Genomic DNA, 26,064 nt, shown 5'->3' on the forward strand with positions numbered 1-26,064 from the left:
AAAAAAAAAAAAAAAAAAAAGTATAATAATGTATTTAATTTATTAATTTGTTGAATGTTATAGACAAGCAAAACTTTGTATATGGTATTTCTAAATATGCTTCACAACTATCCAAGGAGTATGATGCTCCTAGGGACATTGGCCAGTATTCACTACAGTGTTTCTTTCTTTTTTTTTTTTTTTTCTTTTTTTGAGATGGGGTCTCACATCACCCATGCTAGAGTGCAGTGGTGTGATCTCGGCTCACTGCAACCTCTTCCTCCCGGTTTCAAGCAATTCTCCTGCCTTAGCCTCCCAAATAGCTGGGATTACAGGCACATGCCACCATGCCCAGCTAATTTTTGTATTTTTAGTACAGACAAGGTTCCACCGTGTTTGCTAGACTGGTCTGGAATTCCTGACTTCAAGTGCTCCGCCCTCCTTGGCCTCCCAAAGGATTACAGGCGTGAGCCACCGCACCTGGCCACACTGCAGTATTTCTAACTAAAAAATTATACTTCTCTAGGAATCTGATTCCAAATCTTAGTCTTCATGAAAAGAATTATCTTCATCCGTAATTAAAATACTTTATTGTACCTCAGTTATTTTCAGTAGGTACACAGATGTCATATAGTGAATCCGACATCTTTTTAATCTGTGCAAAGAAATTGGGAGTTGTTTACATAGTCATAATCCCCTGACACTGAAACTAGAGTTGTTTATAGTCAACACCAACACTAGTACCTTTAAGTAGAAGAAGACTGATAGGCTGATCATTTTCACTGTATTTGAAGCCTCCCAAAGTCCTGTGGAATTTTTTTTTTTTTTTTGTCTCTGCAAATATAGACTAATTGCCCCTTCCACAGGAGCCATTTATGTTAACATCCATTTTAAAAAGGTCTAACATTTGTATAATACATTACAAATTTGTATAACACTTTGGAATTCTTTTGCATGTGTGTTCTTCATGAACCAAGCTTGTGTACAGTGACTTGTTTTGTTTTTATGTTTACTAAGGAGTCATTTCCCTTTTTCCACTTAAGGATTTTATAGTCATTTATCCAAAATGTTAATATTTTGTTGTTCATTATGCATTTATAGCTGGCTTTACTTCTAATGATCTTGTTTCCCTTTTCTTTTTTCTTTTCTAACTATTTTCCCAGGAATCTAACAAGATGGGAATGCAGTCCTTTAGTCTGATGAAGCTCTGTAGAAATAGCGACCGAAAACAAGCAGCTGCCAAATTTTATAGCTTTCTTGTCCTAAGAAAACAGCGGGCTATCGAGCTGAGCCAGAGTGCTCCCTATGCAGATATTATAGCTACAATGGGACCAATGTTTTATAACATGTGAAGGAAACCCAGACATATAGATTTATGTCATCACTGGAATTTCTGTGTAGATTGTTCCGTTTAATGCAGAAGCCATCTGGAAGCAGCTGAAGGTCTGATCCATTTCATAGATAGGCTGACCTATTTCCTCTCTGTAGTTCAGAATAATCATAGCTAGAATTGGAAACCTACATGCTTACAAAGAAATACTTTAAATTCTGTTTTGTTTTGTTTTTTGTTTTTTTAAGGACAAAGGCCTCACTATGTTGCCCAGGCTGGACTTGAACTCTGGGCTCAAGTGATTCTCCTGCCTCAGCCTCCTGAATAGCTGGGACTACAGGCACATGCCACCATACCTGGCTCAGAAATACTTAATTACAGCTAAGTAATTTTTTTTTTTTTTTTTTTTTTGAGACAGAGTCTCGCTCTGTCACCCAGGCTGGAGTGTAGTGGCCAGATCTCAGCTCACTGCAAGCTCCGCCTCCCGGGTTTATGCCATTCTCCTGCCTCAGCCTCTCGAGTAGCTGGGACTACAGGTGCCCGTCACCTCGCCCAGCTAGTTTTTTGTATTCTTTTAGTAGAGACAGGGTTTCACCGTGTTAGCCAGGATGGTCTCGATTTCCTGACCTCGTGATCCACCCGTCTCGGCCTCCCAAAGTGCTGGGATTACAGGCTTGAGCCACTGCGCAGCCAGTTAAGTAATTTTTTTTAACTTAGCTGATTTGAATATATAGCATTTATCATTTCCCTGACTTGAATGTTGCATTTAGCATACATTTAGGATGCATTTTTAAAATGCTATATGTTTTTGACAAACATTCAAAGATGTTTCTTAAAAGGCTATTTTACATTGGAGTATTTACTTGAATTTTATGGGGTTAATGATGAAAACTTCCTTATTTCTACACAGTTTATTTGATTGCAATGCATTTCATCCTTGATTTGACCTAATGCTATGGTTTTTAATCCAACATTTTAAAATTGAAGAGTTACAAAGCTCATCTTTACTTTAAATTACCTGTGTGGGTTTTAGTCTATTTATAGGTCATTTAACCTTTTTATTTACTATTTAATGAGTATTATAATCACCATTAATGTGTCAGCAAAACTAAATCTGCTTTTTATGTTTAAAAAAATTAGCAGACACTTGTTCCACATGTTGTTTGCAGCTACAGTCTAAGTAAAGATCACCAAAATAAATGTTCTTTTGCTTGGCGTTTACCAAACATTTTTGACGTTAAAACTGTTGTTTTCCTCTTTTCTTAATTGAAATTTGAGTTAGGACATTTTCATATTATGCTCTGTGAGCGCCATCATACACTGTAAAGTGAAGCCTATGGTACTCATTAAAATGTTGTTGTATATGGAAATATGCTGCAAACAACAAATTCTAAATAGCCTCTCTAAATGTATTAACTATAAATTTTAAATGGCAAAATTGCCTTTTTAAAATTTCTTTTATTTTTTAAATTAACATACAGAAAAATTGACTTCTTAATTTTGGTGCACAGTTCTGTGAGTTTTAACATATGTATAGAGTCCTGTAACCATCTCCACAATTAGGATTCCAGCAGTAACATCACCCTAAAAAATTCTCTGTGTTATCCCTTTGTAGTAACACCCTTCCCCCATATAACATCTGGCAACCACTCTTCTCCATGACTGCACTTTTGTCTTTTTGAAAATGTCATAAAAATGGAATTATATAGCATGTAACCTTTCGATACTGGCTTCTTTCACTCATAAATGTCTTTGAGATTCATCAAGTGGTTGCATGTGTCAGTGGTTTATTCCTACTTATTGCTGAGTAATATTCTGTTGCCTAGATATACCACAGTTTATTTATCCATTTACCCATTGAAAGATATTTAAGTTGTTTCCAGTTTTGACAATTATTAATAGAGCTTCATACATTTGTGTACATTTTTGTGTAGATACAAGTTCTTATTTGTTTAGGGTAAATATCTAGAAATGGGATTGCTGGGTCATATAGCAAGTATATGTTTAACTTTAGAAGAAATTAAGAATTATTTTCCAGAGTGGATGTACCATTTTGCATTCCCAGTAACCATGTAAGAGAGTTCCAGTTGATTTTTTTGTTTACTCTTTATTTTGAGATAATTGTAGATTCACATGCAGTTGTGAGAAATAATACAGAGATCCCATATATCAGTTTACCTCAATGGTAACATCTTGCATAACTTTAGTATAATACACAACTAGGAAGTTGGCATTGACAGTATCTACCCAGCTTATTCAGACATCACCAGTTTTATATGCACTCATTTTGTGTATGTATTAATTCTATGCAATTTTATCACATGTGTAGGTTTGTGTGGCCACCACCATAGTCAAGAAACAGAACAGTTCCATCACAAGGATCACTTGTGCTACCCTTTGTTAGCCACAGCCATCTCCCTCCTTACTGTCCTCCCTGGCTCCTAAAACCCACTAACCTGTTCTCCATCTCTATAATTTTGTCATTAGCACAATTAAGTTTTATGGATTAGCCTTGTATCCTATGAACTTGCTAAACTCACAAATTAGTTCCAGGTGTTTTTGTTTTACATAAATGGAATTAAACAATGTTTTGCCTTTTTTTTTTTTTTTTTTTTTTGAGACAGAGTCTCGCCCTGTCACCCAGGCTGGAGTGCAGTGGCACAATCTTGGCTGCCTGCAGCATCGACCTCCTGGGTTCAAGCGATTCTCCTGCCTCAGCCTCCTGAGTAACTGTGATTACAGGGGCGTGCCACCATGCCCGGCTAATTTTTTTGTATTTTTAGTACAGATGGGGTTTCACCATGTCAGCCAGGCTAGACTCAAACTCCTGACCTCAAATGATCCACCCGCCTTGGCCTCCCAAAGTGCTGGGATTACAGGTGTGAGCCACCACTCCTGGCAATGTTTTGCCTTTTGTATCTGGTTCCTTTCACCTAGTATAAAAGTTTCAGGTTTTATCCATGCTGTAGAATGTATCTGTAAGTCACTGCTTGTTATGGCCAAATAATATTCCATTGTATGAATATACAACATTTTGTTTATCCACTCATCAGCTGATGGACATGTGGATTGTTTCCACTTTTGAACTACTATGAATAATGCTGCTATCAACATTAGTACCTACGTTTTTGTGTATATAAGTTTTTATTTTTCTTGGTTACATACCTAGGCGTGGAATTACCAGGTCACATGATAACTTTATGTTTAACTTTTTGAGGAGCTGTCAAACTGTTTTCCAAAGTAGCTATGCTATAGTACATTTCTACCAGCAATACATCAGAGTTCCAATTTCTTAATATCCTTGACAATACTTGTTATTGTCCCTTTTTAAAATTATAGCAATCCTAGTGAGCATCTCATGGTTTTGATTTGCATTTTCCTAATGACTAATTATGTTGAATATCCTTTCATGTGTATTTGCTAATAGTTTATTGAGGATTTTTGCATCTGGTATTGGTCTGTATTTTTCTTTTACTGTCTTTTTCTGGTTTTGGTATCAGGGTTATACTGGCCTCATAAAATAACTTAGAAAGTGTTTCCTCCTATTCTACTTTTCTACAATAGATTGTGTGTATTTGTGTTATTTCTTCTTGAAATAGTTGATAGAATTCACCCATAAACAATCTGGATCTGGATATTTGTATTTTGTAAAGTTTTTTTAACTATGAATTCAATTTTTTAAATAGAGGTAGATTATTCAGTTATTTATTTCATTTTGAATGAGTTTGGGTAGTTTCTTATTTTAAGTAATTGGTCTATTTCATCTACATTGCTGAGTTTATGTGTGTAGAGTTGTTCAGAGTATTCCCTTATTATCCTTTTAGTGTCTGTGGGGTCCATAGTAATAACCTCTCTTTCATTTCAGACATAGTTAATATGTTTTCTCTGTTCAGTTGTGCTAGAGGCTTATTAATTTTATTGATCTTTTAAAAAGATTTTCTCTTTTGTTTTTCTGCTTTCTGTTTCATTTCATTTATTCCTGCTTTTACATTTATTATTATTTTCCTTTGACTTGCTTTGGGCTTATTTTGCTCTTTCTAGTTTTATTAAGGTGGAGGCTTAGATAACTGATTTGAGATCTTCCCTCTTTTCTAATGTAAAGACATAAAGTTCTATGTTTCCCTCTAGGCACTGCTTTAGCTGCATCACACAGATACTTATTGTTATATCTTCACTTTTGTTCTGTTAAAAATATTTTCTAATTTCCCTTGAGACTTGAAAGTCTTTTACCTGCAGATTATTTAGAAGTATAGTATGTTCAATTTCTAAGGAATATTTCCAGTAATTGATTTTGAGTTTAATTCCATTATGGTGAGAGAACATGCTTTAAATGATTTCAATTCTTTTAAATTTATTAAGATTTATTTTATGACCCTATACTAAGTTGAAAATTTGTGTATACGTTTTGACTTCCCAACAACTTAACTACTAATAGCCTACTGTTGACCAGAAGTCTTACCTATAACATAAACTGTCAATTAGCACATATGTTGTATATGTATTATATACTATATTCTTACAATAAAGCAAGCTAGAGAAAAGAAAATGTTATTAAGAAAATCACAAGGAAGATAAATATATTTTCTATTCATTAAGTAGAAGTGGATCAACATAAAGGTCTTCATCTTCATGGTCTTCACATTGAGTAGGCTGAGGAGGAGAAGGAAGAAGAGAGGTTAGTGTTGCTGTCTCAGAGATGGCAGAGTCAGAAGAAAATCCACATAGAAGTGGACACACACAGTTCAAAGCTGTGTTGTTCAAGGATCAACTCTGTTCTGCATTTGTTAGGTGGAGTGTTCTATAAATGTCAGTTGGACCTAGTTGGTTCATAGTGTTGTTTAGATCTTCTACATCCTTGTTTATTTTGTCTACTAGTTCTATCAGTTACTGAGAAGAAATGTGTCTTCAGCTATAATTGTGGATCTGTTTATTTCCCCTTTCCATTCTGTCAGTTTTTGCTTTATATATTTTGAAGCTCTTTTATTAGGTGCGTATACATTTATAATTATTACATCTTCTTGGTGAAATGACCCTTTTATTATTTTATAATAATTATCTTTATTCCTGGTAATATTTTTTGCTCTGTAGTCTACTTTTTCTAATATTAATATAGTTATTCCATCTTTCCTTTGATTAGTATTTGCATGGTATATCTTTTTTTATCTTTTACTTTTAGCCTACCTATATCATTCATTATAGTTAAAGTGAATTTCTTGTAGACTGCATTAAATAATTTTCTTATCCATTTGGATAACCTCTATTTTAATTGAAGTGTTTAGATCACTTATATTTAATGTAATTATTGACATTTTTGGATTTTGGATTTTATTTATTTAGGATTTTTGGATTTTTTTTTTTTTTTTACTGTTTGTTCCCTTTAATTTGTATTCCTCTGTTTTCCCCTTTCTTGCCTTCTTTTGGAATATTTGGAATTTTTTGGAATTCCATTTTTACTTCTTTTCCTTTTTCTTTTTCTTTTTTCTGACAGAGTCTCACTCTGTTGCCCAGGCTGGAGTGCAGAGGTACAGACTCAGCTCACTGCAACCTCTCCCTCCCAGGTTCAAGCAATTCCCGTGCCTCAGCCTCCTGAGTAGCTGGGATTACAGGTACACACCACCCCACTCAGCTAGTTTTTGTATTTTTAATAGAGACTGGGTTTTGTATTTTTAATAGAGACCTGTTGGCCAGGGTTGTCTTGAACTCCTGGCCTCAAGTGATCCACCCACCTCTACTTCCCAAAGTGCTGTAATTACAGGCATGAGCCACTGCACCCGGCCTATTGTGTTTTTTTTTTTTACCATATTTTTTTGTTATAGATTTTAAAAATAGCTATTCTAGGGGTTACAAAATACATACTTAACTTTTCATGCTCTACTTAGAATTGATATTTTACCACTTCAAGAGGAGTGTAAAAATCTTACACCATATAGGTCCCTTTATACTGTAAAGGAATATACATACTCCTCCTTTATATTGTACTTGTCTTATCTACATACATTAAACCTCCATCAACAATTGTTACTTTCAACTGTCAAACATATTTTAAAAGATCAAGAGAAGATAGCCTATTAAATTTACCCAAATATTTACCATTTTTGTTCTCCTTCCTTCCCAATGTTCCACATTTCTTTCTAATATAATGTCCCTTTTGTCTGAAGAATTTAATTCAGTAGTTCTTTTAGAGCAAGTGTGCTGGCAATGGATTATCTTCATTTTCCTTAATTGGAGAATGTGTTTATTTCACTTTCATTTCTAAAGGATATTTTTGCTGGGTGCAAAATCCTGGTTGACAACTCTTTAAGCAATTAAAAAAATTTGTTCTATATTCTTCTGCCCTCCATGGTTTCTGATAAGAAATCCACAGTTATTTAAATTATTATTCCTGTATTTTTTTTTTTTTTTTTTTTTTTTTTTTTGAGACAGGGTCTTGCTCTGTCACCCAGGCTACCCTGCAGTGGTGCAGTCAGTCATGGCTCACTGCAACTTCGACCTCCTGGGTTCCAGCAATCCTCCCACTTCAGCCTCCCGAGTAACTGGGACTACAGGCAAATGCCACTACACACAGCTGATTTTTGTATTTTTTGTAGAGGTGGGGTCTCGCCATATTGCCCAGGCTGTTCTCAAACTCCTGGGCTCAAGCAATCTGCCTCTTGGCCTCCCAAAGCGCAGGGATTACAAGTGTGAGCCACTGCATGCAGCCTATTCCTGTATTATTAATGCATCATTTTTCTCTGACTGCTCTCAAGATCTTGTTTTGTTTTTAATTTTCAGCAGTAACTGAAAACTATTATTATTATCATTATCATCATTTGGTTTATCCTCTCTAGGGTTCACCAGAATGCTGGAGTTTGGAGCTTTATTTACTCTGTTCTGCTTTGCTGCCTACTTTCCACAATTGAACTTGCATCTGGGACCAGGTGGTAGGAGGACAGAGACAAAAAAACAGCAGGGACTCACCCTCCCTCAGGACTACAGCTACTTTTATTGAAGAAGTTTCTCCTCCCTCAGAGTTTTAGACACCTGTGTCTGCTGTCACAGATACCACTGCAGGATGGCCTAGAGACTGGGTCATGAGACAATGGAGAAAAGATTTGAAAGGAGAAGAAAAATGATATCTCCCACATACTCTGAGCATCAGAAGTCCCTTTTCCTGATCTTCAAGTCAAAATTAGGGAGATTCTTTGGGAGCTTTCTCTTTATTGAGCCCCAATTCCAGATTTTGATCTGCCTTGAGACCAGGCCAGAAGTTATAGGAATAAATAAAAATGATAAATTCACCAGTAGTTCAGTGGTAGGGTATGTCAAATTCTGGCTTCTTCCCCAATGTGCCTGCTAGTATTTTGTCTTCAGAATCCTCAAATAGCTGCTGTATGCATTTTGTTCAGGTTTTATTGCTGCATTCTGTGGGAGAGTATGCTTAGCCAGAATTGGAATAAAATTGTTTTTGAAACTAAAAAAAAAAATTTATGTATTTTCACCTAGTCCAAAACAAAACAAAATTACTAATTTCTTAGGAATAATTTTGTTTTATATGCATAATCCTCGTTTGTTGCAATTTACATTATAACTAAACACAGTTCTCAATCATCTGCTTCCTGATGCTAAAGAGAATACTGGCTAACACCATTCCAGATGGGAGTAATGTGAGTGAAGGTGCTCTCTTACTTTGGGGAAGTTCCTTGTGGAGATTTCTGGGAAATGTAGTCTTCTAAGTATCAAGCAAAACAAAACAAAAAACCCCACAAACATACACACATGATGATGGGACAACCAGGCATGGTGACTCAAGCCTGTAATCCCAGCACTTTGGGAGGCTGAGGATTGCTTAAGCCCAGGAGGGAGACCATCCTGGGCAACATAGTAAAGTCCCATCTCTATTAATAAACAAAACAGCATGGGAACAGACAAAAACAATTTTAATGACAATCTCAGAAATGTTCTCCTGCTAAACATATAATAATTACATGGCTTCCTTTGGTTTTGCTTTAAGTGTAAAAATGTCACTTATATAATTTCAGTGAGCATTAGAGCAGATAAAACATTTTATCAATTAACTTGCTAATATAGCGTTAGGTGTTTTGGACAGAAAGCCTCAATATTTCACATGGCTTTTTCAACTCGTTTCCTATTCCTGCTACAATTGCTCTGCCATGTTTTTCTGGAAAACATAATATAATAATGGCTATCTGATAGGATACAGTTTAACTGAATACTGGAGAAAATAGAATCAATGTCTCCTCCAAAATTTATTAGCATTTGTTGCAAAAAAGTAATGGATTTATTGCAGCTCAGAAATATAGGAAAATATTTGACTGTGAAAAGCAAAAGTAAACTTAAAATAATTATTTTTTCATGTACATTATCAATATTAACTATTTCTCACCAGGCCAGTACTGCAGAGTCATGATGTAAATCAGCGAAGGCACTTCACAAATTCTTCTCTTGGAAAAGTCAGCTTGGCGCAGAGAGTGGAGGGTACCAAGTTCAGCACCAGCGAGAGTAAACAGACGTAAGGACTTAAGAGCCTTAAGAGACTTAAGACAAAAAGACTTCCAGGATGGCATCTGGCCGAGTGTTCCCATAGAAGACTGGGGCTGGGCACAATGTGTGCTTAGTCAGTATTTATTGAGCTCCTACTATGTTAGGCACTACTCTGGACATTGGTAATATGGCAAGGGAAAAAAAGTGCCTTCCCTCATGAAGTATACATTCTAGTGGGAGTGACAAATGACAAATAGTAAATATACACTATGTCAGCTGGTAATTCAGTATAGCAAAACTAGGGGCAAAGGAGATGGAGAGGAGGGAGTTAATATTTTATGTAGAATGGTTAAGGAAGGCCTCCCTGAGACAGTAACATTTGAGCAGAGACCTGGAGGAAGGGACGGATTGAACCATGTGGCTCTCTGGTATGCTCTAGGCAAAGGGGACAGCGAATGCAAAGACCCAGCAGTGAGGCCTCAGCAAGAAGGAGAGTTTGATGGGAGAAAAGTGAGTGATGGGGAGAGCCATGTAAGATGAAGTCAGAGAGCTGGAGTAAGATAAGGGCATGTGGTGGAGAGTGATACAGAAAACCACTGGATGGTTTAGAGCAGAGTAATGGCAGATCAGACAGGGCCGGTTCAGAAAGAAGGAGCCCAATCTCACTCACCTACTTCCCACACATGAAGCAGATAAGAAACCAAGCCCAGAAGGTGAGTTAACTTACATAAAGTTGTATGGCTAGAAACGGAAGGGCTAGGCAGAAAATCCTAAACTCCAAAAAAAATTTGGAGTTTTTGGTCTTGTTGTTTCCCCTGTGATATCAGATGGAAGACAGAGGGAAAAGAGCCACAATGAACATTTTAAGTTGTGATTGCTTATCTCTCTGAGATCTTTCCAATGATTCACCTTTTTACTACTTCAAAGGAAAACATTTCCATTTTCAGGCACTTAAGATTCCTGCTATCATTTTTAGTGGCCCAAGTGCTTGCCATTCACATTAAATACCCCTGGTACTCAGACTTGGTTTGGGCAATGAAAAATGTTCCTAAAGGCTTTTAGATAAAAATTACTATTTAACTAGAGCCAACTATGTGCCAGGGAGTGAGATTGGTATCATCACCCCATGTTATGGAAGAAAAAGCTGAGGCCCAGAGAGGTGAAGGGACTTGCACAGGGTCACACAGCTGACCAAGACTCTTTCCACCATGCCCGATCGATCGCCCAGCTCAAAATACCCGCTGGTGTGTAGGTGGGAGCCCCCGTTCCCCGTGTGCTCGTTGTCTCTGCTCCCAGGCCCTGTAGAGCAAGATACTAACTATCTCTTTAAGAAGGAAAGTAAAGACGGGCCGCTTACGCAGCTGCCGGCGAGCCGCCGACTGGCTGGTCCCCTCCATCCACCTCACCCTCCCCGCCCCTCCCTCCCGGCAGCCCCAGCCCCGGCGAGCACCCAGCTAGCCGCCTCCTGCAGGGGCTCGGGAGAGCAATTCGGCGGCCCTGGCAGGGCAGCTGAAGCCATGGAAGCCTCCGCAGGTGATGACAAGGACCCCGGGGACCTCCAGGCCCACCGCCCAGCTGCACCCGCCGCAGTCCAGAGTGCCAAGTGCCAGGGGGTGGGGTGGGGGCCGCGGGCCGCGAGGAGGAGGGGACGGAGCGCCCGGCAGGCAGCCTGCCCTCCAAGCCTTCTGGCTGCAGCGGCCCAGCTGTCAGCAGCCGGGGGCTCAGCTGCCCGTTGGGTGTCCCCCGCCCGTGCTCACCCGCCCCGGTCTATCTTTTTCCTAACCCCGCAGGTCGCTGATCAGGGCCAGGCGGCTGCAGCAGCGACTGCAGAGGCGCTGCGCCAAGCCGGGCCGGAGTGGTGCGAGCCGGCTGGGCTGCGGAGGGCGAGTGGACTCAGGTGAGGAGGCCGCGGCGGAGCTGGGAGCTGGCCCCACCACCGCGGCAGGTGGGGGCCGCTTGCAACCGCTCGCTGCGGTAGAATCCCTTGGAGGGCACCAGCCTAAGAGGGGTTAATCGTGACTCATTCTTACCCTCCCTTCATTCCCCTACATCCCTTTAAGCGCTTCCCTCCCTCCCCCTCCTTGAAATGTACGAATTAGAGGGTGCTGATTGCAGCAGGGAAGAGGCCCGAAGTGGGCGATTAGCAGGTTTTTAGGGAACCCACCCCCCAATTTTTATTTGTCTTCCTCTTCTGGAATTTGGCAAACATTTAAGCTTCTCTTTTCCTTCTTGGAGGAGGAGCAGGGGTACCTGGGGATGGGAGAAGGATGGAACCCCACACCCACCCCAAGGTCAAGTGCCAGTGACTGCTTCCATCCCATCTTTCCCTCTGAGAAGCATCAGGGCCCTGCAGTAGATCTGGGGGAAAAAATGCCCGTAAGTCCTAGAGTGGACGATCTGAGCCTCAGTCTCCCTGGAGCTTCCCTGGGGTATGAAACCTTCCACTCCCCAGCAGGGAGCTGGGCTATTTGCAACACCTACTAGCCTGGGGAGCCCCATATTCCCTTTCCCAACCCTGCAGACTGAAGGAGAGGCCGGTCACATGCTGCCTGTTTCTTCTGCCTTCTCTGCCCATCTGGTGGTGTCGGGATGGGCTGGAGGAGCTTCTCAGAAAAAGGTGATCTCTGCAGGCAGAGTTGTGTAAGAAAAGTGCCAGAGATTGGGGTTCTAGGCCCTTAACTTGCTAGTTGGCCACAAGTAGCCATCTTAAAATTCTTTAGGCGTGGGTGTCTGTCTGCTCATCTGTTAAATGCAGGAATTGGAATAAATGATCTGTATAATTTTAGTATATCACTCAAGCAGCTTTTACATGTCAGGGGGAACCCTCTGCTAAGGCAATTTAAATTTGGGTCCATGAAATAACTGGGGTTTCCTCAGTTGATCTCTTTCAACTCTGACTTCTTAAGTGAAACACTGACCTTGTGGGCCTGAAGGAACTGGAGGTGCCAGACAGTCTTATGTTGACATCCCTGAGCTGCCAAGTGACTTCCCTTCCCCCAGCTTCAGTTTCTCCATCTGTAAATCTAGGGGTACACCCCGCAGAGGGCTGATGTGAAAATTAAATGAGATGTATGTGGAAGCACCTAAAATAGTTCCTGTGCCTGGCACATAGTAGGTTCTCAGGAACTCAGGACTTGGGAGATGGACTGGGGAAAGAGAAGAGGTGGCTGCTTTTAGTCCTCTTCTCCTGCCCCTCCCCTGCCTGTCTCTTCCACACCCCTGCAGATGGTGTCCCTGCCAGGGGTAATGAATGCTGAAGTGTATTGGGCCACCAGGCTGAGGGCCTAGGCAGCAACATTTCCACTGCAAGGGTTGTGACATCATTCTAGCAAATGATGGTCCTAAGGAAGCCTGTAGCCGAGCACCGGGTTTGGAAACTCCTGGCATCCAAGGGCGGAGTCTCTGATGGAACAGAAGAAGCAGAATCTTGTGTGCTGGCAGCAAGGCAAGGATCAGGTCTTCCGGATCTCACACGAATCCCACTGTGGCTCTCTTGCCCTCCCTGGAGTGTCTCCCTAGAGTCACCCTGAGGCCAGGCAGTCAAGTATTTGGTGCCTGTATTTTTGATTCTTTATCTTCCTTCCTGCTGTCATTTTCAGCCTAGCACTCAAGCCTTTCTCACTCCTCTTTATTCCACAGATACTTCCTGCATTTTGACAGCATGATAAAGGAGGTTATCCATAGGGTCGGGTGCGGAATTTTGCTGCTGCACCATTTGGGCCAAAAGAAGTTGTCATGTCCCCCCACCCCCACCCTAAATTCCTGTTTGGCAGAGACCCTGTCATTTTCCTTTCTGTGTCTGCAGTCTCTGGCCCATGAGTAGGCCCAAAGTAGGTGCTCCATAAGTGTTGAATGAAACAAACTTGAGGAAATTATGTCCCTAAGCCAGCTAGGTTAGGGAGAAACTGTGGGAATGTGTTGATTGTATAGGTGAAAGCCATTTTAAGTGTAGGACATTGTCCAGGTTGTTGGTTGTTATTATTATTGCTATTACAACTACTGTTATTATTGCTATTGCTGGTGATTAACAGATGCTTTGCCTTCTCCTCTAGGGCTCCTGACTAGACCAAAAGGGGCCAGATGTGCCTGGGTGGGTGGTGATGTTGGCAAAAAGGGATCCAGATGGTGCTGGCTGGTGTGAGATGACTGTGAAGGGAGGAGGATTGGGAAAGGAATGATTCTAGCCATTTTCTGTGTTTGAGGGAGGGAGCAGATAATTAGAATCAAGTGGGCCAACATGGATATTAAGTAGAAAGTCAGGAGACCCAGGTCCCATGTCCCATTGAACCACTGCTTTATTATGTGACCTTGGGCCAGTCAGGCCTCCCCTCAAGGCCTCGCTGTGCCCATCTATATAATGATGGGACTGGACTAAGTGATTTCTAAGACCCCTTCTGCTTCTGATATTCTGTCAAGTGGATTTTGTTAAATAAGAATCGGAAAATTATTATTACCCTCAAAGTCATTTATGGAGTCCCAGACTATTAACTATCTCAGGTAATCCTTAAAGAAAACTATGCCTATTTCAAAGATGAGGAGACTGAGGCTTGGAGAGATTAAGTGACTTGCTCAGGATTGCACAGCTAAAACTGTTACCTGACACCAGGTCTGTCTGGATCATCCTCTTCCAAAAGTTTCCCTGCCTCTTCATGCATACCTTGCTGATGCTGTGAGTTGTGTGTGCACTTGCAGGTGTGAATAGGGGTTTGGAGAAGAAAAAGCTATGAACAATTTATAGTGGGAGATCAGGCATTTCTCCCAGGTGATTGTTGCAGGGTATTTCCTGGTTGAAAACTGTGTGAGCCAGGAATGGAGAGTTTTCCTTTCACCATGAGCTCTGCTATGCTGACGGTTGGTGGATGCCCCTTTACTGAGGATGATGGTTAGGCCTGAATGACAGTCAGGACAGACACATTTTTAGTCTTCTTATGTGTTGTGCTCTGTTTTACACAGGTTCAATAATTTACTGCTCAGATCATCCCATTATGTAGGCACTATATGTAAATTTACCCATTTAAGTGAGAAAGCCAGGGTAGAGAGGCGAAGGGTCTTATGCAGAGTCATACAACCAGTGTGTCATAGAACCGAGAAAATGTTTAGCTGGAAGTACACTGGACTGGGTGTCCAAAGGGTTGCTTTTAGTCTGAGCCCTCTTAATAACTGAGTAACCTTGGGTCAGCCAGTTTCCCTCCGAGAGTTCCCATCCCTCAAATGATCTGCATGCATCTACTGACTCTAAAAGGCCTACATGCAACCTTGTTCCAGTATTGGAGGTGGAGGGGATTCCTGAACTTGCTAAACATTGATCAGCATTTGTCCTTATTTATTAGCTAGGCTCTGGGCTAAGTGCACGCGCAGGAAAGAGTAAATGGTGAGTCCTAGTTGCAGGAAGCTCATATCTAACAGAGGGAGACAGATACCTAAACATGCAGATATGAGAAAACATCTGGAAGCTATAAGACATACTGATATGTGTGTGATGGGAGGGGACAGGGAGAGGGGAATGATCTTTCCTACTGAGTAGGTCAGGAAGGCTTTAGAGAGATGATGCCATTGTTATCTCTATTTTTGGCATTGAGCTTGTGAATAATAATTTAATAATAATAGTAAAGGGTTGTACTCGATTTAGAATGTTTCTAAACAGCCCTAAAGACTTATTGGCTCCTGTCCTCGTCGATACACAAGGTGGACACAGAGTCTCGGGGACCAATCAAGCTCACTCTGTAGCACAGTTTCGATGGAACTCTCCATTTGTCCCAGGTAGACCAGAACCTTTCCTGTCCTTAGAGACTTCTAGAAGCAGGATTTTGAAATTCCTCTGACAAAGACTGTCTTGTGCCTATAACCATCTGCTAGGCTTGGGGAATTCTTCTTCATTTCTATTCTAGGCATCCCACCTGCCTGGAGGAACACCTAACACCTGAGAGGTGAAGTCATTTGCCTAAGATTACTCAGCAGGGCTTGGTTCATAACTCTGGCCTAATGGGGATTGCATTTCTAAGCCACATGGGGTCTTTCTACATTTAGGCCACCAGAGACCCCGGGTGCCAGTTCTCCATTTGATGGGCAGCTGGTGCTGAGGGAAGTCTCAATGCAGGTGGTCTGAAGCTCAAGCCGAGGGCCTTGGAGAGGCTGAGGCCTGTGTGCCCCAGGCTGCTTTGCATTAATGGACAGATATTTGTGACATGTTTGTCACATGCTCAGCACTGTCCTCTGAATTGAGGTTCTGAGCCAACCAAAAGGGAGTGGCTGGAGAGCAGCCTGGCGCAGCCGGAAGAGCCAACACTGAGGAGTCAGGAGACTTGGGTCCTCACCCCAGCTCTGCCATTGACCCACTGGGTGGCCTTAGGTCAGACCCTTTGCTTTTCTAAGGCTGCAAAATGGGAGTCACGAGTGATGATCTCTAAGAGCCCTTCTAGCTCTGAGTGGCTAACAATTCAGAAACTCTTTCTTCTTCTTCTTCTTCTTTATGTTTTTTGGAGGCAGAGTCTTGCTCTGTCACCCAGGCTGGAGTGCAGTGGTACGATCTTGGCTCACTGCAACCTCCACCTCCCGGGTTCAAGTGATTCTCCTTCCTCAGCCTCCTGAGTAACTGGGACTATAGGCATGCGCCACCATACCCGGATAATTTTAGTATTTTTAGTAGAGACGGGGTTTCACCGTGTTAGCCAGGCTGGTCTCGAACTCCTAACCTCAGGCAATCCATTTGCCTTGGCCTCCCAAAGTGTCTTTCTTCTGTTCTGTAATGACTTTGGGGGTAGAAGGGTGGATAGGATACATATAATTGTAACTTGAGGAATAATAAACATAACAAGAGGCATGAACAAATGCTCTGTGGATTTGCTGGAGGGAGAGGGCTTGGGAAAGGCTCAATTGAAAAGCCACCTCTTCAAAAATAGCATGATGCAGATATGGTTAGATGAAGTTATGAGTTTTTGTTTTTTGTTTTAACCAAGAGGAGTAACAGAAGATTGCTGTCATACTGGTACAGGAAGTCTGTAGCAGAGTAGTGGGTCTTGGACTTAGATTTCACAAAGATCAGTGCATTTGGGAATCCATCCTCAGTTAGCTAGCTTTTTATTTTACCAGATGAGGACATTCAGATGACACGTAGGGTTCTTTTTATTATCACTGTCATATAATAAGAGAAATATTTTATTTCTATTATTTTAATATTTCTATTCCCCCAAGTAATGAGGCCATGTTATCAGGGGAAAAATGGTATTCCTTCAAATTGAATACATTTTGCTTTGTTAAAAACTCACTGCATTGTCTGTATTTTCCTCATTTTGCCACAGACTAGTGTTCTCATGTTTGGCTCTGAAGTTGGGCTGCTGGGGTTTGAATCTTGGCCCAGTTATTTTTTCCCTCTGTTTCCTCATCTGTAAAACTGGGAAATGATGTTGTCTCCTAAGGTTATTAGGAAGTCTCTACACCAAAATGAAATATGGTAAGCAAGGGATGTCAAATGTAGTTGTCTACAAAGGTAAAACAGGCTGGTTGGGCTGTTTGGGTATTGTAGCAAATTGGAAAGTGCTTGCTTGAAAGAGGCAGCTGCTATCCTGCTCCCACCATTCTTGTCTACAAGAACGTGTGCCCAATGTTGTCAGATCTTCTGATTTATAAGATAGAAATCTGCATTTTTTGTGACATCTCCTAATTTTTAAAAATGTAGCTGATTAGCCAATATTTTTAAATGCACATATTAAAATGTGTGTGTGGCCGGCCATCCATTTGTGACCTCAGATGTAAAGTTTTAGATGCTGGGCACATAGTGCTCAGTCATTATTGGCTGACCCACAGATGAAGGCAGAGAAAGGAAAGAAGGCTGGAAAGGCAGCCTAGGCCAGGGAATGCCTTGTTTGCAAGGCTAGGGCATTTAGCCTGACTTTGGCAGCTTGTGATCTTCTGCTTCTGGCTCCCCCTGCTTCACAGGCCCTGGTGGTGTCCCTTCCCTTTTGGCAGCAGTCAGGATTGAGTCTCTGAGGATTGAAGCCCCCAGATACCTCTGTACCCCTTGAAGCTGGCCCTGGCCACACCTCCCTACCACAGGGTCTCTGGAAGCTTGGTCGGCAGCTTCAGAAGAGGGAACTTGGCTGGTGGCCTGTGCAGCCTGGCACAGAAGCCACCTTTGAGAAAGAGGGGTGGAGAGAGGCTCCTAGCAGGTCCTCAGTGGGTGGGGTAGTTCCTGTTCTTTGGAAGCCACGCCGGCCTTGCAGCAGCACTTCTGCCTCCCTCTCCTTGGGTTGTGCTGTGGTCTGGACAGCAGGCAGTCTGTCTATGGACAGATCTCACACATGGTCCCTGCAGAGGAAAAGTTGGGATCTGGTTGCAGAGACAGCCTGGAGTATTCTTAGAGAAGGACCTCAGAGGAGCTCTTAATTAGCAGAAGGAACCCTACTACAGTTTCAGGGCCTTCTAGGATTCAGATTAAAGCCACTGATGACAGTTTACATTTTTTGTGGCTCCAATTAATCAAATATTCATCAAGCACCTGTCATGGTAAAGTTCTATTCTGGCCATGGTGAAGGAATTCAAAGAAGTATTTACATACATTCATTCAACCAACATATACTGAGGATCTGCTCTACACACAGGCACCAAGATGTGGTCCCTACCCTCAGGGAGCTATTTAGCCTGGTTGGAGGGAAGGTATGTGGGTGGTGCACAGGGCCTAACACATAGAAATATTAACAACAGCTGCCCTTTGACTGTGTGTCTTCTGAGTATGAGGTGCTAGCCCTCATTAGCACCTATTTTAGAGGGTGGATGGGGATTTAATGGAATCTTCATCTAAAGCACTCAGCAGTGTGCCTGCCACACAGTGATATAGCTGCGTTATTGGTAGCCTGGAAAACTGGGCAGATGCAGAAGAAAGGCAACATACAGATGGGTCAGAGAAAAAAAGAAGCAGTCAACCAAGCCGGACCCACTTAGCATATGTTATCCTTGTTTTTTTTTGAGACGGAGTCTCGCTCTGTCACCTGGGCTGGAGTGCAGTGGCCGGATCTCAGGTCACTGCAAGCTCCGCCTCCCGGGTTTACGCTATTCTCCTGCCTCAGCCTCCTGAGTAGCTGGGACTACAGTCGCCCGCCACCTCGCCCGGCTAGTTTTTTTTGTATTTTTTAGTAGAGACGGGGTTTCACTGTGTTAGCCAGGATGGTCTCCATCTCCTGACCTCGTGGTCCGCCCATCTCGGCCTCCCAAAGTGCTGGGATTACAGGCTTGAGCCACCGCGCCCAGCCTGTTATCCTTGTTTTGTAGAGGAGGACACTGAAACTCAGAGAAGGGAGGAAATTTGTTCAAGGTTACACAGCGGCTGTGCAGCAGAGCCTACACTTAGATGCCAGTCTCTTTGGCATCAGAACTGCATTCTTCCCTCTAAGCCATACTGCCTCTAAAGAAGTGATCAGTGGGCCGGGCAGGGTGGCTCACGCCTGTAATCCCAGTACTTTGGGAGGCCGGGGCAGGTGGATCACGAGGTCAGGAGATCGGGACTATCCTGGCTAACACAGTGAAACCCTGTCTCTACTAAAAATGCAAAAATTAGCCGGGCGTAGTGGTGGGCGCCTGTAGTCCCAGCTACTTGGGAGGCTGAGGTAGGAGAACGGCGTGAACCCAGGAGGCGGAGCTTACAGTGAGCCCAGATCACGCCACTGCACTCCAGCCTGGGCAGCAGGGCGAGACTCCGTCTCAAAAAAAAAATAAAAAATAAAAAAAAGAAGAAGAAGTGATCAGTGAACAAAAAATAAATTAAACTACCATTTGTTGAACACATACAACAGGTGAGGCGCTGTGCTGCTTGGTAAGATAGGAAGTTTTTTAACAGTTGAGGAAACTAGGACCACTAGAAGGAAGAAACTGGCCCAAAGTTATATAAGCACAAGGGGTGGGGTGAGGATTCCCACACAGGTATACAGAATGTGGCTTCCCACACTGTAGTGACAGAATAGTAGTTTTCAAGGGTAAAGGTATTCAAAGTGCAGGCATGGGAGAGAGTGTGAGCTTCTGCATGCTCTGAGAGACAGATACCAGACCAGTCCTTGCAAGTGCCAGCAAGGAAGGCAAATTTTGGCTCAGTTCAAGGGATAAAAGGGAGAAAATTGTAAAAAAAAAAAAAAAAAAAAAATCTAGTAACAAAACAATGTGTTTTGAGAGCTGGCACCTCATCTCTAGGCTGCTCACATAGGGCTGGATGTTCTAGGAGGAATTCTCGCCATAGGATGGAGTTTGGAAAGGCTGTGCTTGATAGCTGTAACCCAGAGGATATGGAATCCTAGTATAGGGCTGTTCACAGGTGAGGCAAGCAGTGGGTGCCACTGGCATTCCCAGGAGAAAGAACAGCCGTAGGTTGGGACTATCTAAGAAGGCTTCCCAGAGGAAGAGGAGGAACTAGAACAGGATCTAAAGAGCTGGCGCTCGGGAAGGGAGCAGAGGAGGACTGTGTAAGGACAGTGAGTCTGAGGACACTGAGCTCTCTAGTCTGGCTAGGCCATCAGTCTGGTGCCCTTCAGCAAAGGGCAGCTCCCTGTCCTTTCTGGCTTTTAAAATGGTGGAGGCCGGGCGCGGTGGCTCAAGCCTGTAATCCCAGCACTTTGGGAGGCCGAGATGGGCGGATCACGAGGTCAGGAGATCGAGACCATCCTGGCTAAACCGGTGAAACCCCGTCTCTACTAAAAAATACAAAAAACTAGCCGGGTGAGGTGGCGGGCACCTGTAGTCCCAGCTACTAGGGAGGCTGAGGCAGGAGAATGGCGTAAACCCGGGAGGCAGAGCTTGCAGTGAGCTGAGATCCGGCCACTGCACTCCAGCCTGGGCGACAGAGCGAGACTCCGTCTCAAAAATAAAATAAAATAAAATAAAATAAAATAAAATAAAATAAAATAAAATAAAATAAAATGGTGGAAACAGAGGCACAGTAAATCCTGGGTCCTGCGTCTTTCCCAAAGCCTCATTAGGCAGCCAGTTTGGCACCACTTCCCCTGTCTTACTTCCCACACATCCCCTCTGTCTGCATTGTAAGATTCGCCTCCCAGCCTCCCTTTCAGAAGTGGCAGACTTTGGACATCAAGCCCCAGAGGGAGAAAGGGTGTGCTAAACATCACCTCTGCTGTGAGGCAACCTACGTCTTCTGACAGTAGCCACCTTCCTCACTTTTGGGGCTCAGAGCCAAAAGGGGAGGAGCCTCAGCTCCATCCACTTAAGCCGCCCTGGGCCTTCTGGGAGCCATTCGCTGCTTCAGAGTCAGGCCTGGCTCATTTCCAGTTCTGCCACTTGTTAGCCTGGGACTTCAGACAAATTGTGTTACCCCCTGGGCCATTTTCTCATCCGCCAAAGAGAAATTGATTATTCCTGCCTGAGAGGAGATGGGATGATCTGTTGCTGTCCCTTGTGGGAAAGAGCCTGGTATATAGCAGATGTCCCCACAAACACTGCTTCCTCCTGTCTCTATGGGCCTCAGTTGCTTTTTTGACCCTCTAAGTCCCGACTGTTGTCCAGGTTAATGATAACAGCTACACTACATGTCGGGCACAGGGGATATGTGACCTTATAGCATCCTCCTGACAGCCCAGGTAAGGAAAGCGTTATTACAGAAAAGGAAGCTGAGTTGTAGGAAATTTAAGCAATTTGTCCATGGTCCCACAGATCTTGCACGGTGGCTGAGCTACCAAATACCTGATTCCAGAGCCCAAACTCTCCCTGCCCCTCATTTTGCTTTCTCATTCTCTTCCTCTCCTCATTTCTGTTCTCTTAGGCCTGTGAATGTGCATTCCTTCCTCAAAGCTTAGCTGGGCTCTTACACCAAGGTTGCTAGCCCTGCACCTGTTAGGAGTGAGGTGGCCTAAGAGCTAGAGAAGGACATTTTGATGGTTTATGACTTCAGAAAAGTCCCTGAGTGACCCTCGGACGTGTTCTACCCCAGGTTAGCAGTATTTCCTCCCTGCCATTCCTTTCTACCTCAATTACTTTTACTTGCCCTGTTCCCTCTGGCTGAAATTTTCTTCCTACTACTACTGCTATCTCATCATGTTCAGATCTGTCTCAAAGCCCAGCTCAAAAACTGTCTTTCAGGGGACGCCCTTCCAACTCCCACAGCTCCTTCACAGAGCCCAGGCTCTTAGTCACCAGTCTAAGCTCTGTGCTCTCAGAGGATGGAGAGGACCTGACCCCTCCACACCCTCCTATTCCCTGACTGCAGAGACCAGCCCTCCCGGGGTGGCACCCAGGGCCCAGATTGGCGCTGTGGACCATTTGAGCCAACTCTCTGTGGCTTCCTTCTGGAGAGCCCCTTCCCCCTCCACAGGACAGGGCCTCCTCGCTCTGGGGCTGTGTGCCTAAGAGAGAAGGCCTCAGAGGTTGTTAGGCCTGGTGGAGGTCGGTGTTGTAAGGAATCCCTGAGGCCAGCCATCCAGATGAAAAAGACCAGGATCCAAGCCCAGGCAGCACCGGTCCCCTTGCCCTGCTCTCTGAGTGGTTGGGAACAGAGAGTGCAGGCTGGAGCTGCCATGGACTGACTTTGAGACGGGGCAAGTCACTTAATTTATCTGACCCTTAGTACCTCAATAGTAAAAATGGGCATCATAATTAGAACCCAGGCCTCCTGACAGCAAAGCTGGCATGAGAGTTAAACTAGATTAGAAATCTTCTATGTGTAAAGCCCCTACCTAGCCCAGGGGCTTTATTTATTAGACACAGTAGGTTCTTAATAAACGCCAGTACCCTTCCATCCATATTGTATAGGAATCTCTTTATAACTTCTCTACTTTCCAAAGCGCCAGCACATCTTCATTTCATAGTGAGCTCCCTCCTCACTGGAGGTATTCTAACTGGGTCCGGGTGACTGCAGAACAGGAATGTTATTCCGAGAAACAGAACTTCAGTCAGGTGGATGTTGGGCTTTGAAACCTTCAGATTCTTTCCTGTCCAGCATTTTTGCGATTCTGTGAAGACTTGACTCAGATCTCGTTGGCCAATTATTAGAAATCAGTTGGGGTTCAGCTTGGGTGTCTGTTTTGCACAGATAAAAGACAGAATTCTGCTGGAGTTGTGAACTAATTGAAGGCTTTCTCCCAAGAGGTGGCAAAGGTAGAAACAAAATCAGGCCCAGGAGGAAGGACTCCAAGGGATCCTGTGAAGGGAATCTGGCTGGGATATTAGGGGCATGCGGCTAAATGTTTAGATCGAATTTGGGGAAGGCTCTACCACAGCTGCTAGAAATAATTTCCTGGGGCAAGGATTGTTTGATTTGTCTCTGAATCCCCAGTGCCCAGCACAAACCAGGTACACAGGAAACATTCTAGAAAAATGTTGAGTGAGTGACAAGAAGCTTTGGTGTCCCTATCAGATGGAATCCTGGGTTGAGGGATTCCTTGGGAGTGGAAGCCATGTGGGAGTTTCGTACTGTGTGTGTGTATGTGTGTGTGTGCGCGCGCCTGTGTCTGTGTGTATCTGTGTCTGTATATATGTCTGTGTCTGTGTATGTGTGCCTGAGTGTGTGCCCATGTGTGTGCCTGTGTGTGTGTCTGCCTGTGTATCTGTGTGTATGTCTGTGTGTGTGCCTGTGTGTCTGTGCCTGTGTGTCTGTGTGTGTATCTGTGGGTGTGTCTTGTGTCTGTGTGTGTGTGTATGTCAGTGTCTGTGTGTGTCTGTGTATGTGTGCCTGTGTGTGTCTGTGCCTGTGTGTGTCTGTGTCTGTGTGTGTGTCAGTGTGTTCTCTGTGTGTGTGCCTATGTGTATGTGTCTGTGCCAGTGTGTCTGTGTGTATCTGTGTATGTGTGTCAGTGTCCGTGCGTGTGTCTGTGTGTGTGTATCTGTGTATGTGTGTCAGTGTCTGTGTGTGTGTCTGTGTGTCAGTGTCTGTGTGTGTGTGTGTGTGTTGTTTGTGTTGTTTGCCTGGCTTCCTAAGACGACTCCTGTTTGCTATGCCTTCTCTTTCTTTCCTCCACTCCTTCCCATCTTCCTCCTTCTAGCTTTATTGAAATATAGTTGATATACAGCAAGCTTCACATACCTAAAGTACAGTCTGGTAAATTTTGACATATTTCTAGACTGATGAAACCATCACCACAATTAGGATAGTGAATATCTCCACCATCCCCAAAAGCTTCCTCCCCATTCATCGTCAGGCAATGACTGATCTGCTTTCTGTCAGTACAGATTATTTCGCATTTTCTAGTAGTTTATATAAATGGAATAATATGCACATTTCTGGTTTGACTTTTTCACTCAGCATAATTATTTTGAGATTCATGTTGTATATACTAATAGTTTATTCCTTTTTTTTTCTTCTTTTTTTTTGGAGAGAGTCTCACTCTGTCGCCCAGGCTGGAGTGCAGTGGTATGATCTTGGCTCAATGCAACCTCTGCCTCCCGGCTTCAAGCACTTCTCCTGCCTCAGCCTCCTGAGTAACTGGGATTACAGGCACGCGCCACCATACCTGGCTAATTTTTTGTAGTTTTAGTAGAGACAGGGTTTCACCATGCTGGTCAGGCTGATCTTGAACTCATATTCCATAGTATGGAGAAAGGATAAATCATCACTTGTTTATACATTCATCTGTTGATGGACATTTAGTTTTTTCAGTTTTTTGACTATTACAAGTAAAGCTGTTATAAAGGTATGTGTATAAATCTTTCAAGGGACATATACTTTCCTATTTTCTTGGGTAAGTTCCTAGGAGAAGAATAGCTTTGGTATTCTTTTTGGTATTCATTTGGTAAATATATATGTAACTTTTTAAGAAACTGCCCGAGTGTTTCCAAAGCATCTGTACCATTTGACATTCCTACTGGCAGCATTATGGGAGTTTCAGCTCCTCTACATCCTCATCAGTACTTGGTATGGTCAGTCTTTTTAATCTTAGCCACTCTAATAGGTTTGTAATGGTATCTCCTTATGACTTTAATTAGCATTTTCCTAATAACTAATGCTGTTGAGCATCTTTTTGTGTCTATTTGACAGCCACACATCCTCTTTGGTGAGGTATCAGTTCAAGTATTTTGCCCATTAATTTTTAAAAACTGGGCCGTTGGCCTTTTTATTGAGTTGTATAAGAGTACTTTATACATTCTAGATATAAGTTCTTTGTTAAATATATATTTTGCAAATATATTCTCCCAGGGTGTAGGGCTAGCCCTAGAGTGCCTTGTGGAAGTTTCATACTTAGTGTGTATGAGTGGGTGAGAGAGACACTGACAGAAAGACTAGTTTCCTGAGAGGCTCCGGCTTCTTTTTTTTTTTTTTTTTTGGAGGCAGGGTCTCACTCTGTCAGTCTGTCACCAAGGCTGGAGTACAGTGGCACCATCATGGCTCACTGCAACCTCCACCTCCTGGGCTCAGGTGATCTTCCCACCTCAGCCTCCCAAATAGTTGAGACCACAGGTGTGCACCACCATACTTGGCGGATTTTTTTTTTTTTTTTTTGAGATGGAGTTTTGCCCTTTTGCCCAGGCTGGAGTGCAATGGTGCGATCTCAGCTTACTATATCCTCTGCCTTTTGGGTTCAAGCGATTCTCCTGCCTCAGCCTCCCAAGTAGCTGAGATTACAGGCATGCACCACCACGCCTGGCTAATTTTTGTATGTTTAAGTAGAGACGGGGTTTTACCATGTTGGCAGGCTAGTCTTGAACTCCTGTACTCAAGCCATTTGTCCACCTCGACCTCCCAAAGTGCTGAGATTACAGGCATGAGCTACTACGCCTGGCCCAGACTCCAGCTTCTGAATTCAGTTCTTCCCTTCTACCACCAAGAATCATGGAAGGATAGTACCTGGACCTACATGAAGCTCACAGGTCTCAACAGTCTTATTTTGCAAACAGGGAACCTAAGTCCCTTAGATGCCATGAAGGTTTAGTGTCAGAGCCCACAAACAGCTCTGATGTCCAGAGAGGCCTGGCTGGCCCTTGATGCCTTTTATTCCTGTGACCCTGGGCGAGTAAGGTAACTTAGCATCCCTCATCTTGTGAGGATGTGCACAGCAGTGCCTTCCTGTGGCTGAGAGGCTGGAGTAGAGTTCTCCAGCCGACCCTCCCAACAGCAAGGGCGAGGAGCGTTTGTCAGCACCAATGCCATCAAAAGGCCTTTTGGAGGCAGAGATGAGAGGCTATCTATTCAGGAAGGAAGGTTTGTTGAGCTCCACACTGACCAGATTAGGGGATGCACTGGCCGGAGCAGTGCTCACAGCTTTACTGCTTTGCTCTGAGCTATGTGGAGCCTGGACGAGGACCTTGTGACTTCTTCTGCCAGACCTCTTTCTCAGCTCGTCAGCATCACA

The 26,064-nt window shown here is 43.3% G+C and overlaps 2 protein-coding genes across 3 annotated transcripts in view; both read left to right on the forward strand.

Moving 5' to 3' along the window:
- The window catches only part of RAD21L1 (RAD21 cohesin complex component like 1), a 35,029-nt gene extending 33,654 nt beyond the window's left edge, over positions 1-1,375 (forward strand). For both annotated transcript variants that reach the window (XM_025400421.1, XM_025400420.1), the window contains exon 14: positions 1,143-1,375. In XM_025400421.1, coding sequence (XP_025256206.1) covers positions 1,143-1,331 — 189 coding nt within the window. In that variant the 3' untranslated portion in view covers positions 1,332-1,375. The remainder of the gene's footprint in view (positions 1-1,142) is intronic.
- A 9,841-nt stretch (positions 1,376-11,216) lies between these two features.
- Positions 11,217-26,064, forward strand: part of SNPH (syntaphilin) — a 42,494-nt gene continuing 27,646 nt past the window's right edge. Inside the window, exons 1-2 of the mRNA XM_025400423.1 lie at positions 11,217-11,323; positions 11,581-11,687. The gene's annotated coding sequence lies outside the window, so the exon portion shown is untranslated. The remainder of the gene's footprint in view (positions 11,324-11,580; positions 11,688-26,064) is intronic.

This window comes from Theropithecus gelada, chromosome 10 (assembly GCF_003255815.1).
Source record: "Theropithecus gelada isolate Dixy chromosome 10, Tgel_1.0, whole genome shotgun sequence".
In the NCBI taxonomy this organism is placed as follows: Eukaryota; Metazoa; Chordata; class Mammalia; order Primates; family Cercopithecidae; genus Theropithecus; species Theropithecus gelada.